Here is a 16,236-nt window from a genome sequence, read left to right as displayed (position 1 = left end):
CAGGTAGTCATTCGCCATAGTGCTATAGAAAGAAAATTAAAAGCAAGATCAATTGTGCTTTTTAAAAATGATGAAAAAAATCCTGCATTTTTTTATGACTACCAGAAACCAGAAAAGTTCTTTGCTAAGGATAATTCTCATTTCTTCCATGGGTCATAGGAGTAATAAGCAATTTGAATTAAAGGCAAGAGATCTAAATTCGTATCTTCAAATTCCTTTATTCACCGAATATATGTGGAGCCTTCACTTATGTGCCAAGCATGTGCTGGGGCTATAGCAAAAAAAGGTCTCCTGTCATAACAAACATACTTTCTACTGGGCAAAGTCAGATAGTGAACATACATAAATTTAGTCTCTAGTTTTTAGCAAAACATATTCAAATATTGAAGGCTGATCACTCTTGCTGCCCTCACCCAGACATCCTGAACTGGAAGATTACAGAAAGTGATAAACACAAGCAAAGCGGCTGGTCTCACATCTATAATTTAATTTAGGTAGCCAAGTAATAATTACCTGTGACAGACACAAAAAAGCAATCATTTCGAGACATACAAAAATGCTATCCTTGCATAGGAATCTTTAAGAATGTAGACTCCTCAGAAGGATGGGCCTCTGAGACAGAGCATATGTCTGCCAAGGACCCGTACTGATGCCAGGGGGCCTTCTTCCACTTCCTTGCTCCTGTTCTGCTGTTATATTTATACACATTCCCAGAGACTGTGGGGCAGGAGAACACAGAACACAGAGAAAGTGAATTATAATGAACTCGCAAAGCATTTGTTCATTCCACAAAGTGTATGCTGAGCATTTGCAGTAGAGCCAGCACACTGAACAGTTGCTTGTCTTCTCAGGTCTTGATGTTTGTTACCAAAGGAAAAACTAGAAGCAAAATGTGAAGCGGCACATGTCACATGCATTAAAATATCTCTTTGGGGGAAACTAGGTGATGAGTAGACATTATCTCTCAGTATAATATAATTTTTCCTATATTGTGAGTCTGTAATCATTTTTAAATCAAAAGTTTTTTTAAAAAGTCAGAATTAAAAATAAAATTGTCCCTAAAGTGATATACTTACACAGTACTGAGGTTTAATCAGCCATCCCTTCATAGAAACAATCATGAAATAAAAGTAATAAATAAGAGAAAGAAACAGGGTACATACAGCCCAATATAGTAGGAAGTCAACCAATTGTTATTTCTTAAGTGATGAGGATGTAATTAATAAATAAAAATAGTCATAAGAATAACAGATGACTGCTGTAATGTTTACTACTTATCAGACTCCATTTTCATAAATTAATTGGTTTAATCCACTCACCATCCTTGTGAGATACAAACATACTATGGGCCATGTATTTAAGATGACGAAGTTGGGGCACACCAATTTAAGTTAACTTAACAATTCCACACCATTTGTAAGAGGCAGACCTAGATTTGAACTCAGGGAATCTAGCTGCAGAGCTCTAAACACTAACAACCTAGGGTAGGGGGCCAAACCTTCTTTTACCTTTTTAGTCTCAATGAATAAAATAATGCCTTATCTATCACATTCTGGATTCCACAGAACATTTGATAAGTGATGGTATGTACCAACACATAGAGCCAAACATTTTTATTTTAAAATATTTCTCTTCTCTAACAATCATGTGACACTTCGATGTGCCGACTCAGCTGTCAAATTTCCATGAACCGAAAGGTGATTTTCTGCCAGGGCAACAGTGGTAGTGGACAATGCACTGCCCTGACAAGCGCCTCCCTCTGCCAAAACAGTCTATACCATCTCTCAATAGTGCTTGATGGAACTTGAAAACTAATTGCTGAGTCATACATCAAACATCCCGGTTCAAAGTAAGCCAAATGCATGGGTCTAAACACACAATAATCATGTCCTCGGTACTGAGAAGACCAAAGGCGATGAGTATGAGTCACACGCTGAATGGGCAAAAAGTGATCACCAGAGCTTGTTGTCTTTAGTAGACTATGTAAACTTGTTTTATTTTGTAGGATGGAGCAGTCTAGGGCCCAGTGTTTGCTAATACACTGGTTTTTACAAGGCCATTGGCAGGAGAGGTCATGACCAGCGTTAGCGTGAAGGTTCCTGTGTTAGACTGCCAGGCTTTTTATCCTAACTTTCCTCTCACCACACTGTGATTCCGGGGAAGTTACCTTGTCTCTCTGTGCCTTGGTGGTCTCATTTGTAAAATGGAGAATAATAACAGTTATTGGCTCATAAATAGTTATGAGAATGAACGATTCTTGTGGAAGCATTTTGACCGTAGTAACAATTCACTGTTTTCTATGATTTGATATTAGAAATGCCCCACTAACACCTTGTAATATGTCCACAACTACATAGTTAAATATGAAGTCTTTCATTTTGCCAGGAATAATGTTAAAATTAAATAGGTTACATTGCAGCACCAATAACCAAAATGTGGATGCAATCTACATGACCATCAATGGATAAATGGATGAACAAAATGTGGTATAAACACACAACGATGTTTTATTTAGTTTTAAAAAGGAAGGAAATTCCAACACATGGTACAACATGGATGAAAGTTGGCAATGCTATGCTTAATAATAAAGCATCCACAAAAGGACAGATGCTGTATGATTCCACTTACAGGAAGTACCCAGAGTAGTCAAATTCATAAAGACAGAAAGTAGAATGGTGGTTGCCAGGGGCAGGGAGGAGAAGGAAATGGGAAGTCAGTGTTTAATGAGTATGGAGTTTCAGTTGGAAAAGATTAAACAGTTCTGAAGGTAGATGGTGGTGACATTTGCATGACAGTGTGAGTATACTTCATGCCACAGAACTGTACACTTAAAAATAGTTAAAATGGTTCTCTCTTTGAATCTGGGTAGATTCTGACTTCTTTAACCAGTAAAATGTGGTAGAGTGACACTGTACCTGTTTCTGGGCCCAGGCCTGAGGAAACTGGCAACTTCATCTTACCATCCTCTCTGGGTGATCTAAACTGAGAAGCGGGACACCCAATTAACCACGCTGGGGAGACCCCATGAAGAGGTAGTGGGCCCCGCCTGAGCCCAGCCATGTAACTGTTCCCACCAAGTAGTCAGGCATGCGAGTGAAGTCGCTTTGGGCCCACCGAAGCAGACCGGCGGCCAGCTGGACACCGCTGAAGTGACTTTCAGTATTATAAAGCGAAGGAATTGCCCAAGTGACACCAAACACAAACTCTTCACACGCAAAATCGTGACATATAGTAAAACAGTTGTTCTAAGCCAGTGAGTTTTGGGGTAGTTTGTTACACAACAGTATATAACCAGGGAGGAAAATTGTGTTTTATTTGATGTGCACAATGGAGTTTGCTTTAATTGAATGAATTACCTACTAATGCCTATTACTGTCATTTAGAAATGGGCAGATTTCATGTAACCATTTGGATTTCCAACATCTTTTTAAGCATCAGAATTCTGGTAACTCCAAGCCTAGTCCCAATGAGCTGAGTAACAGCATGTCCCCCAAGCGTCATTTGATATTGATGATTGAATGTACTGACTTATATGGCCTAGTTCAGCCATTTATTTTACCTGCCTGGCCCTTGAAAGGTTTGCTTTAGGACAGAGTCTTATTAGACAAAGCAAAATGAACAAGTAATTCATTCACATGTTTTAGCATCTAAATTGGAAAAATGAGCTTATTCAAAAGATGTTTAAGTACCATACCTGGATCAATGGCTTCTCCATCAAACATGGTCTCATACACAATGGTTTCCTTTCAAAAAGTACAAAGTGTTAGCAATAAAATCAGCTTGAAAAAATCAGTTTTGACGTGTGTTGAGTACTTTGATCAGATGACATCTTATAAATTACCTCATCTTTCTAGTGTATTTAGAACTGGCAGCCTAGGGTACAAACACTTCCTGCTGCTATTTCTCCTCTCTGCCCCAGCCCCCACATCAGTCTGCCTACCATGCCCTCTGTCACCTCAGATCTTTTTATTGATGAGAAGTCTCTTATCCTGGATAGGAGGTGTTACAAGCTGAGCTGTGTTCCCGCCGAATTCCTACGTTGAAGCTCTAACCCCCATTACCACAGAATGTGACTGTATTTAGAGGTAGGGTCTTCAAAGAGGTGATTAAGGTAAAATGAGGTCTTATGGATGGCCTTAATCTAGCATGACTGGTGTCTTTATAAGAATGAAAGATTAGGGTACAGACACACAGATGAGGGATGGCCATGTGGGGACACGGGGAAGGCAGCCATTAGCAAGCCAAGGAGAGCGAGCTCAGAAGACACCAACCCTGCCAACACCTTCATCTTGGACTTCTAACCACCACAACTGGGAGAAAAGAAATTTCTGTTGTCAAATTCACAGTCTGTGCTATTTTGTTACGGCAGCCCAAGCTAACTACTACAGGAGGTTAGCTGGCATCGTTTTCTTAAAGGAAGAGGCAGGGGTAGGGAGCCCTGAAAGAGAGCCAGCTCATGAAACAATGTCATCGTCAGTCAGGACTCAGAGAGGAATGTCCTAGTCAAACGGGGCAGCAGGTAGAGAGAAGAAAGGAGAGATGAAGGCTAAAAATGCCCTTTCTGGTCCCAGTCCACATTTATGCTTCATGGAACCAGCCTGACCCTCAGTTGTTCTTGTGAATCACTTAATGAATGGGTCTCAACCAATTTCAAGATGGTTTCCATGATTCACGGTGTAGATTTTACCAACTACTAAGAAACTCCAGGGCTGAAGAACTTCTTTAGCTCTAGCACAAACATAATCCATTTTCAAATCCAGCTCTTATTTTTAAGTAATGGTGAATAATGCTGTACTTCCATGTCTCTAGAGTTGTTTTTGCTGAATACACATAATGTTTGAGGCAAATTTTGACCCAAGCCCAATTCTAAGACTGGATCTGAAATCCCAGTTTTGTAATACACAGAAATTCACCAGAAGCTGATAACTTGAAATTAAAATTTTTTTCTTTCTATGATGGCTGAGTAGATTCACTGTATGTTTATGTGAACTTTTCATTCAGCAATAATTACAGAGAAAATGGAGTCCTCTTCTACTGTAGAAGGATCACAAAAATGTACTTACTGTTAGTACTTCTAGTTTTTTATTTATGTTTTCAGTGACAATCTTCTCCTTTTGATTTCTAGCTCCTACCCAAAAAAAATAAACAAAAGGCAAGTATTAATGAGTGGCTTTTTAAAATTACACAATTCATAATAATCATGTGATGATTAGTAATCTGTATCTTACCTGCACTGTACTTTATTCCTCTGTATAAAAAGAAAATTTGAGAAAATATCAGCTTCTTTATGCTAATACAAGGCAAAAAAAGAATTCGAATTTTTTGTAGCACATGACTGTGATCACATCTCTCCCACTTCCAATTTAAAAACAAAATGCTGTCTGGGGATAATAAACTGGTCTCATTAACTATCACCACCCCCCTCACTGAATCATAACTTCTCTCTGCTTAGTTAATAAAAATTCACATCCAACTCTGTTTTTGAAGCCATGATATTCTGAACTCTGAAGAATTATTTTTGGGTAACAGTGAAAGGAGCTGTATTTTCTATCTGCACTTCTGCATTTCTTTGACCTTTCTGCATTGCTTCACATAGATTTAAAACAAGTCTGGGAAGGGAACCTGGATTTGTTACCTGTCTCTAGGGTGGTTCCTGGTAGTTGTCATATACCTGCCCATGAACTGCTTGCATCAAAATAAAATGGGGAGTTGTTTGGCTTATCTGCTCACAAATTGATTTGTTTAAAATATTTCCTCACAGAAAATCTATTTCAGGTGTTCTAAGGTAGAACCCAAGAATATGTTGTTGCTATTTTTTAAAGAAATCTCTCCAGCTGTTTCTGAGATAGAGTAGGTTTGGAGCCATGGTGAACGGGACCCTTGAGTTTTGTATTCCAAGTACTTTCCTCTGTGCCTCTCATAAGGAAGAAGGTCTCAGAGTATGAACACCGAACCCCAGCTATTTCAACTCTTTTTATATTAGAAACTTAGAAAGAAAAATGACATACGAGGGCTTGAGCTTGGAGGCTTCCATGACCGTTTTATGACCGCATTCCACAGCATTTCCATATTTCCAAAATAGGAAACATACCCAGGAAACCAGCCCGGCAAAAAAAACAGCCATCAGTGTGAAGATGAAAGGGATGTACCAGTCACTGGATTTGTATGTGTTGATAGCTGTGTATACAATGGTCAGACCTTTTCTTTGCTGGGAAATATTAGTTCAGAGCAAACAGAACATTAGTTTATGTTGTCAGAGAGCATCTGTCTACACATAGTAGCATCTGTATAGAGCTGGAGTCCTGTACAGACAGTGGGGTATTGACTCATGATACGTGGATGTTTTAAAACCCCACGGGTGACACTGAAGAACACCTGAGCATAGAGAAGCCACCAATTTAAGGATCTGAAGACTTGAGCTGTATGCAGTCACTGCTCTGCAGACTCAGACAAAACCATTTTTCCTCTTTGACCTCAGTTTTCTCATCTGTAAAATCGAGGGGTTTTACTAGATGGTGTCTGAGGTTCTTTTAGGCTTGGATGCCTCTATTATCTACTCTACACAGGATAAGCCCTTTTCTGCAGCTTGAGAGAATAGTGTGTTCTTGAAAATCAAATATTCTGGTGGAGAGATTTATCATCCATGTTGTAAAAAATATACTTCTATTTCAAAGGATAGAAGACAATAAAATACACTAACCATAAAGTCTACTGAACAGATTACATCTTTGTTACTCAGAAGCTATTCTGGAGTTCTAGAGAGGCTTTGCATATCTGTTTTTGAAATTATGAAATACTAAAAGGTCTGCTAAACTTCATAGGATTCTACCAAAGATGATGAAATGATGAGTAAAAGCCATGTAGTACAGTGCCTGGCACATGGTTGGTGCCCATTACTGTGATCAACTTGATCACTAGACAAATAATGTTTGAAAGTGCCCACTTGTACAGATTTTTAGTTGTTAGAATCCATTGATTCATGGACCTTTCTGGTGGGCAGGACTTGAGGACATTCAGACATCACTTGTTCCTAGGGGTCCTCTATCCCCCACCTGCAATTATCACGCATTCTCTCACCCATGGAGTCTGTACTCACAGATGCACACTATAAAACGTAGCCTGGTGGTTGGAAGGGGTAGTGCCCACAGGGAAAGGAAAATAGGTGAAGGTGCCACCCTGAGTAGCATTTCAGACTTTCTAGGTGAAACTTGAATTGACAAGAGAATATTTCCCCCACACACAACCAAATTAAATTCCATAGCTCTTTACTTCAGAACTGGTAGTTGCAGGAAGTGGCGTATTGGCCCTTGTCACATAAATATCTATAATGGCAGTGCCCGTCCTGGGCTTCGTGGCTTTGCCGTATTTCAGATTGTCATCGATGATGTGCACCAAAAGATGGTAGTGCCGCTTCAGTTCAGCTCCAGATTCAAAGTTAAAAGGGTTCTTCACAATTAATTTTGGAGTATTTGAACCTCTAGTTGGGTCAAATCCAAAATGATGGTTCTCATTTCCTTTAAAAGGAGTAATTCAAAAATTATAATTATTTTAAGATATGTTAAAAGGTTTTATCAAGCTACGTTACATTTCTTTTGAAACACAGTAGGAATGAACAAATAATATTTCTATTGTTCTCTAGATTCCTATATCTATAATAAAATTGAAATCATGTAAGCAATACATTTAGTTGGTTAAGGCAAAAGTGTTTTAAAGGTTAATATCATGGGTCTGATCCCCGTATGTGGTCAGCAAGCTTCACACTATTATCAAGTTATTCTGCCAAATTACTTCCCCTTCCTTCATCTCAGCAATTTTATTTGTACCTTCAGCTTGGTCTAGATCAATATCAAATGGGCCAGTAAGACCACAAATATCAATTGAGCTTCTACTAAGCTTAATGTCAAGTTTCAATGGCCCTGGAGACACCATTGTAAACAAGTTGCTCATAGAACACATCTTCATGAAGCTTATCATCTAGCAAGAGAAGCAGATATTGAACCAGTCTTTATAATTAATTAGTTATGTGTTTGGTAATGCTTACACTTCCATCCTTTCAGATACATGACAGCAGGTCTGACCTCCAAACTTTAAGGTACTTCTCCTTGTTATAAAACTCATGATATCCAGTAGTTTTCCTTTATAGAACTTGTTACACATTATAACTTTACAGTTATTGATGTTACTGCTAGTTTAATGAATGGGGGCTTCTGTCACTATAAGACCCATATCTGCCTTGTGCATTACTGTGTACCCATCTCCTAGGAGGTATTTGGTCTCCAATAAGTTTCTTACATATACTGTAAGATGATGACCAAAGTTGATACGAGTCTGTGTGAATCCAACAATATTGCAGTTGAAATATCTACGCCAGTGAATTTGTATTAGCATCATACAGAAAGGTGGCTAGTTCCACAAACAGCAGACTTAGTTAGTTCCTTGTAACTTAACCTTCAATATTTACATACGGGTCCAAAGATTCTTCATTGTCTGGTATCATTGAAATCACCAATAGGTCCACTATAGGAGGAATTAGATTGGACATAATGGAAGTGAAGAGGGTTCTATGAGAAATCTAATGCCATAGATATGAAATTAACCTTTATAAATGTCATTATTTCTAAGGTTATATCATGTCAAAGAGGGTATAACTAATGCCAATTTGACACATGAGGACAATCAAATGAAGTAATAAAATTGCCCACCAGAAACCATCTCAAAGCGCATTTCATAATCTTTTGAATCTCTGTCGTGACAGCTTAGTTTGAAGCCATTGATGTTTGTCCCAGCAACAACATCGTCAAGAATGACTGTCTTATACAGAGAGGGTGTACAGATAGGAGCTTCATCATTCTCGTCTTTGATGTCAACAGTGACCTGTCAACAATGAGAGAGGAAGAAACATTACATCCATGTCATGTGACTCTTCATACGCAAAATCAGAAATAAGCAACTAGATGGAGACAGATCATTTAGAATTACTAAATAAAAAGTCTGGAATTTTGAGTTTGAAGAAATGTTCCTGCAGATTTTGCTTCTGGCTGTCAATCAACTAATCAGCTGGCTTATTATTCGTGGGTCAACTATGACTTTCGGTGTGGCCATTAAATGGGGAGACCTTTGGACTCATTAGATGAACCATGCGATGCTAAGAAATTACATGAATGATAAGAAAAGGAAAGCTGAAGAATGATGCCTCTAAAAGTTGCTATCCCTTGAACCTGTTAAGTATCCGCGCTTAATAGCAAACATCCCAAGTTTGCTTTCTCTTTCATATCTTATGGGCCTTCTCTGCATCATTCTCTCAAGCACAATATATTCTTTAGTAGCAATATGATTACTTCAAAGTATGCTCTGATCTTAGTTAAAGGATGTGATCAACCTTTTCTTAGTGAAAATATCATAAACCAGGAAACTGTTGTTTACATGGAAAAAGATAAAAATATCAAGGAGTTTTAAATGTCAGTGACTGAATGACAGGCAGCCTAGAAAGGTTATGTGCCCACCTCTTAGATGAGTAACAACTTTCTCAATAACATTTGCAGAAGAACCCTGGTGTGATCCTGTTTGCAAGTATTACCTTTTAAAAGTGTTTTCTGTGATGTTTTAACAACAGAGCTAAATTCTTGGGGAATAATTCATTCTTTAACTCAACTTCTATAGATTGAATAGTACTACATGTTCTGTTTAATATGTGAGGCATTTTCATATGATTTTAGGGAGACTGTGTGACATATGGAAACAACACAGGAATTGGAATCAAAAATCTTTACTAAAACCTGGGCCTTCCAGTTACCAGATCCTTTATTTGGTACAAGTGATTTAATCTTGCTTCACTCATATCTTAAAAAGGAAATCTCAATCCCTCCCTTCCTCGGATTGTTAGGGAGAAAAATTCATCCATTCAGGGAATATTTATTTAACATTGACTATATGTTAAGCCCTAGCCTAGACACAGAAGATAAAGTGACAAAACGAAGTCCCTGCCTTATTGCAATTTATATTTTAAAGAGAGGAGGCAAAGCAATAAACAAATCAACAAATAAATATGTTAGGCAATGTCATGTGGAAATTGGTGCTCTGCAGGTTAAGGAGATGAAGATAGCTGATGAATTATCTTAATAGAGTATTCAGAGAAGGCCTTTCTTTTTTGACTCATTCTCCTACCTCCTTCACTGTCCCCACTTCTCCCATATTTGATACATGTCCTTAAGTTTGTATTCTCATTCAATATGTAGTGTTTGGTCAAAATAATAGATTTTTGAATTGCATAAATGATAATGTGCTACAGATCTTTCCTGTTTCCTGCTTTTCTCACACCATACCATGTTTTCTTGCTTTTTCCATGTTTCTATTTGTAGAGCTAGTTTTTCATTTCTTGATTCTTAGTATTCCATCATAGGCATCCACTGTATTATACTTATTCATTCTCTTAGTGATGAGCACATTGCTTCAAAATCCCACCACAACACACAGCAGAAAAGATTTTTGTGAGCAGGTTTCCTTTCGGCAGACGCCTGATTAAAGTGAGAGTATAAGTAACGTGACTACCCGGAGGACAAACATGACAGCCTTGGTCTAAGGCTCTGAGGTGCAAACATGCTTGGTGTGTTTGCAAGTTTGTGTGATTGGATTGAAGTAAGAGGGAGAGAGCTAGGAGCTGAATTCACACAAAGAGGTAGGCAGGGACCAGATCATACAGGGCACTGCTGACCTTAGAAATGACACTGGAACTTCTGCTAAGCATGATGGGAAGCCGTTGGAGAGCTTTGAGGAAGAAGGTGACTTGTCTCTTTAAAGGATCGCTATGGCTACTATGTGAAGAGTAGATTCTAAAGGGCAGAGGTGGAAGTGGAGATTCTAGGTAGGAGGCTGCTGCACTAGACCAGAAAAAGGAGGATGGTGTTAGCTCTGGATGGGTGAGAAGCACAAACAGTCAGGATATATTTGAAATTGTGTAGAGACAACAGGATTTGCTAATGGATTAGAGAAATAATTTAGGACACGTGATGGTGATTAATTAAGTGCCCAGAATTAATCCTTCTACCACTTCTAACTGGGTAAACTTGGATAAACTGCTTAACTCTAAGCCTTGAAAATGAAATGTAAAAAGGGTTATTAATAACTACCTCATGGGATGGGATTGAAGACTAAATGAGATGCCATCGTACTTGACCTTTGTTAGGATCTCAGTAAAGGGCTGATGATGATCATGTGGTGATGACAATGATGATGTATTCCTAAACTTTGGAGTCTAAAGAATTATCTCCTTTTCCCTTTTCCACACTTGAAAGTCACATTTATCAATATCACCAATCACCAATTTACTTGCTATATACTGTTCTCATATGTTAAACATTTTGAGCTCCCTGTAGGCATATATGGTGTCTTATATTTTTTTGTAAGCCAGGATGCTCTGCACAGAGTAAACACTCAGTGAATATTTGTTAAAAGAAAGAGGGAATGAATAAGTTCCTGCTTTCTTTTTCTTTTTCTTTATCTTTAGGTAAATCACAAATTCTTTTTGTAAAAACAGAGTCACCTGAAGTTGTTTTTTACTTCTCTGCTTTTCCTGCTTCTCATTTGTAATAAGTGAATGAAACGCTACCATAGGTACCTGGGTATAAAGATCGCTGTCACAGATCTTCCTGAGACAGCTAAACCACATCATCCTGTCCACATGACTGGAGTTCAGTCCCTGTGACAGTCATTCTAACTGTTGATGTGAATAGGCCTGATATTTTCCTCAAAATGACTCAGGAAACCTTATCAACACATAATGAGCAAGCCAGGGGACTCTGTTGAGTAAAAGGAAATGTACAGTGATTCAACAGGTGGGATAAGGACCTTAAGAATCACAAATCCTACTTCTGTCTCTTCTACAGTGACAAAACCTTACGGTCATTAGTAGTACATACCACATCATCAATACAGCAGCATTCACTCTTGCTGTCTTTCAAGTCCTTGGTTTTGCTAACACATAATTTAGGGTCTCACACTTTCCCTCATTATGATGCCAAAAGAATGTACCTTGATTAACAACCTTCATTGTAAACATCACCTCTTGATAAGAGGTAGCCGGAGGTTGAGTCCAGTTCTACAAACCCTGAGTACTTCAAGCAAGTATCCTAAACTCTGTGCCTGAGTTTCTTCATCTGTAGAGTAGAAATGATGATAATATCGCCCACCTTGAAGATGTAAGGTGAAAATTAACTACATCAAAATATAAAAGGTACACAGAACAGGAAATGACGCAGTGACAAATAGTGGACCACTTCTCATTGAGCATTTCAGTTGTAGTAAATTAGAACTTAATAGATTATCCCTATTCTATCAAAACCTGGGGGCTCTCTCCTTACCGTGGTCACTGCTGTACGAGGATGAAATTTGTCACAATCCACACCTTCCACAATGAGGTTATATTGCTTCACAGTTTCATAGTCTGGCTGTGTGGTGAGTTCAATCATTCCAGAGAGAGGGTGAATCCAGAACCTTTGTACAGTTTGGATGTCTCCACTGGCTATTCTGTATGTCACACAGTTTAATGGCTGGTCCTCATCAATGGCAGTCACTCTTCCAACTTTGTAGAAAGCTGCCAATAACATTTATTGAATTTCATTCTTGTCATGTAGAAACACTACTTTCAAAAGCTTAGCATGTCTTTGCCTTCCAAATAGTTTCATGGTTTCTCAAAGGGTCAGTCTGAAACCTTTTGGGCAATGAAATGTTAGTTTGAAAAGCCAAACTCTGCATGATGTAGGGCAGATTTGTAGATTGTCCTCTTCTACTGTAAACCACATGGCATGAGTCAAATGATACAGTTAACAATGACTTTGTAATAATGATAATTAGTTTACATGTGTTGCATGCTTATCTTCTACCAGGTATTTTGCTAAGATTAGCATCAGATAATGGCTCACAGCACAGATTCTAGAACCAGACTGCCTCGGTTCTGAATCCTGGCTCTGCCACTTATTAGCTGTAATTCATTGGAAAATTCTATAACCTATGTGGGCCTCAGGTTCTTTACCTACACACTAGGAATGATAACTTTATCATACAGAGTTGTAAGGATTATATGAGTTAAAATATATAAATCACATAGAAAAATGCTTGATATATAGTAAATGCAATATAAGAATTAGCTATTTTTTTATACACATCATCCCAGTGAACCTTCTCAGCAGCCTTATGGTATATGTGTTATTAATATACTCATTTTACAGACAAGCAAACTGCAGTTCAGTGGTGTTAAGTAACGTACCCAAGGTCACAAAGCTAGGAATGGTAGAGCCAAAATTCATATCTGTGTCTGCTGAATCTACAGCCCACATTTAAAAAGTCACTTTGCTATAATTCCAGTGTGTAGTTCCCCAAAATAATATTTTAGAAGAAAGATGAATGTGGTCGATTGATAACAAATCCAGAATATGAAAGCCCAACCTTTTGCTTGTGTAAAAGCATCATTATTAAGAGAAAGTTATCACAACTGATAGAAGACCTCAGAAAACAGATGGTAAACTCACCACGTTCATAAATTCCTGGACAAAGATGGTACATTTTCACACTTAATACCTGGTGAAGTATAATGGGAAGCTTATTTTTCTGTAGGTATAACATTAAACTTTTTATAAAACTAAAAGCTATTTTGATCATGTTTAGCCAAGTTTAAAATAGAGTACTTATGATACTCTGTAACTCTGCCATATTTTTTCATCAAAAACTATTGGAAATGAAACATGTTTTCCCTTGTAATTTGTAATCCAGGATGATTTAATTTTCTTAAGTGTTATCGTAAATTATTTCTGATAAAAGAATTTTTTTTTGCCTATGCCTACCTCCCTCCAGAACCTTTTTGTCAATGAAAAATTCAGCTACTCATTATATACCATCTGAAGTTTTTGTTTTGTTTTGTTTTACTTTAAAGCTTATAGATTACCATAATTTTGTTAGAATAAAAAATTCATATAGTCCTCAAGGCACACACATATCCTCTGTGCTAATCAGCACAATGTGAAAAAGATTTCCACTTCAGTGAATTTTTTAATGTCCTCAAGGTCTGTAAGCTAAATGTTTGGTATTCTGAGGAAAGTTTGTTTTCAGAGTAGTTTTAACTTTCCAATTTCCTCCTCTAAAGCAAATTGGCAGTGAACTGTGAAGATTTTGTCTCCTCTGATTTGTATTTCTCAAAACACCAACCATCCCCTAATTTAATTTAGTTTATGTACTGTGGTAGGGAAGATCAAGGGATGACTTAAAAGAAAAATGACAAGGTAAAAGTTCCGGCACATTGTAGACATTCAATAAGTGTTAGTGGTGCTTATTACTATTATTATTGGTATTGCTGTTGTTGCTACTGTAAGTTTGCATACAGACAATTATCAGGTTATCCCTATTTCATATACCATAAATATGGTCATCTCCGTTCTACAGATAAGAACTCATAGACACCTGGAAGTTATGTGACCTACTTAAGGTTATTTGACTGATTAACACTGGCAGAGACAGAATTTGAGTAATGGCTCCAATACTCATATTTTTTCTGTTTTATCATGCTGTTCCCTTATGAAGACCTAAAAGTCTTCTCCCTGGTACAGCAGGTCAGTAGCCACTTATTTGGAGAACAGTACATATAGGAACGACCCATGTATCTCTTTGTATGAATTCTCAGAACTTGTTTTCAGGATTTTGGCGACCTCAGTCCTCAAAACCCATCCAAAAAATGCAGCCTGGAATACTCAGCAGAGAACTGGACCGGGAATTTGGAGCCTGCATTTAGCCATCATCTTGCCACTCACTAGCTGTGTGTCCTAATTCTCTTGCCAGCCCCAATTTCCTCAAAGTAAAATGAAGAGGTTGAATGTTTTTAACTCAGATCAACAGTACTGTAATAAAAAATTCTAAATCCTTCTCCTTAGCCATCAAGAAGGTATTAAATTATGCTTAACAAAACATAGATGTATTCAATACATTTAGAGAGTTTCACCTTCAGAACATAAAATTACATTTCAGGACAACTTTGGACAGTTGGAAAAGAAACCAACATAAAACACTTGATTCCCATAAAACACTGTTTTTAAAAATGCCAGACTCAAGAGGTAAAGCTAAAGAGATGGTGAAAAGTTCAGGGATTTCCAGAGGCTGGGGGTAGGAGGAAAGGGATGAATAGGTGGAGTACAGAAGTCTTTTAGGGCATTGAAACTGTTCTGTATAATATCATAATGGTGGATACATATCATTATACATTTGTCCAAACTCATAGAATGTATACTACCAAGAGTGAGCCCAGTGTAAGCTATGGGCTTCGGGTGATAATGATATGTCAGTGTAGTTTTATCAGTTGCAATAAATGTATCACTCTGGTGAGAGTGGCTGATAGTGGAGGAAGCAGGACATGTGTGAGGTCAGAGGGTGTATGGGAGATCTCTGTACCTTCTCTTCAGTTTTGATGTAAGCCTAAAACTGCTCCAAAAAAAAGATCCTTATTTTAAAATGCCAGTTTCTTATTTTTAAATCTAGACTGGTTGTTAACTTTGGAGTGTCATTGAATCCCTTTGATAATCTAATAAAAGCTATGGGTCTTTTCCCTGCAAGGACCCTTGAAGCCAATGGTCAGACACTTTGCTCCAGATTTACAATTTATAAGAAAGGAGATAACGAGAAAGTTGTGAACTATTTAACTTCTGCCTAAAGACTCATTATAGTGCCCCTTTAACTCTAGAACCCCCTGGAGCTGGACGGCCACCTCAGAACTAAGAGAACACCAAGGGAGGAAAGAAGTTACTGTAATGAGGTTCTATGAACAAAAGCTTACTCAGAAATCAATATTAGTCCTTCTGAAATGATAACAAAAAGTTCAAAGGGGAAAAACTAGGATCCTGTGTACAGTAATTCGGTTTATATGTGACTTTTCTGGAAAGTTGGTCATATATTATAAGATTCAATTGTGTTATGTTCCAGAAGTAGGATATAAATAGGTGTGCATTTAGTTTACTGAAAGGTTAAGAACTTGTCCAAAACTGCATGATGAGGCAAATGAAGAACTGAAGTTCAAATGCATGGGTTTATTATTTCCTAATCTCTCCTTAGAACTATTGTCTAATGAGTATAGTTGTCTGCCAAGGAAATAAGCTGGTTCAAAGTAGTGTGGGATGCACCAAGTGATGTACTGGCAAATGTTTGACAGCTCTCTGGGGAATAAAAAAAAGTGTGTATTTGTGTGTGTGTATTATTAAGTGT

The 16,236-nt window shown here is 37.8% G+C and overlaps 1 protein-coding gene across 1 annotated transcript in view; it reads right to left on the bottom strand.

Annotated features, from left to right (window-relative positions):
* Nucleotides 1–220: 220 nt before the first annotated feature.
* Nucleotides 221–16,236, bottom strand: part of LOC130683156 (cadherin-related family member 3-like) — a 56,906-nt gene continuing 40,890 nt past the window's right edge. Inside the window, exons 12-19 of the mRNA XM_057499430.1 lie at nucleotides 12,357–12,589; nucleotides 8,703–8,874; nucleotides 7,270–7,514; nucleotides 6,009–6,208; nucleotides 5,229–5,248; nucleotides 5,064–5,128; nucleotides 3,695–3,743; nucleotides 221–717 (exon numbers count right to left, since the gene is read on the bottom strand). Of these exons, the coding sequence (XP_057355413.1) occupies nucleotides 560–717; nucleotides 3,695–3,743; nucleotides 5,064–5,128; nucleotides 5,229–5,248; nucleotides 6,009–6,208; nucleotides 7,270–7,514; nucleotides 8,703–8,874; nucleotides 12,357–12,589 (1,142 nt within the window). The 3' untranslated portion in view covers nucleotides 221–559. The remainder of the gene's footprint in view (nucleotides 718–3,694; nucleotides 3,744–5,063; nucleotides 5,129–5,228; nucleotides 5,249–6,008; nucleotides 6,209–7,269; nucleotides 7,515–8,702; nucleotides 8,875–12,356; nucleotides 12,590–16,236) is intronic.

The sequence above is a fragment of the Manis pentadactyla genome, chromosome 1 (assembly GCF_030020395.1).
Source record: "Manis pentadactyla isolate mManPen7 chromosome 1, mManPen7.hap1, whole genome shotgun sequence".
Lineage (NCBI taxonomy): Eukaryota > Metazoa > Chordata > Mammalia > Pholidota > Manidae > Manis > Manis pentadactyla.
The sequence above is the reverse complement of the archived record's forward strand: the minus strand, read 5'-3'. Positions and strand labels throughout refer to the sequence as shown.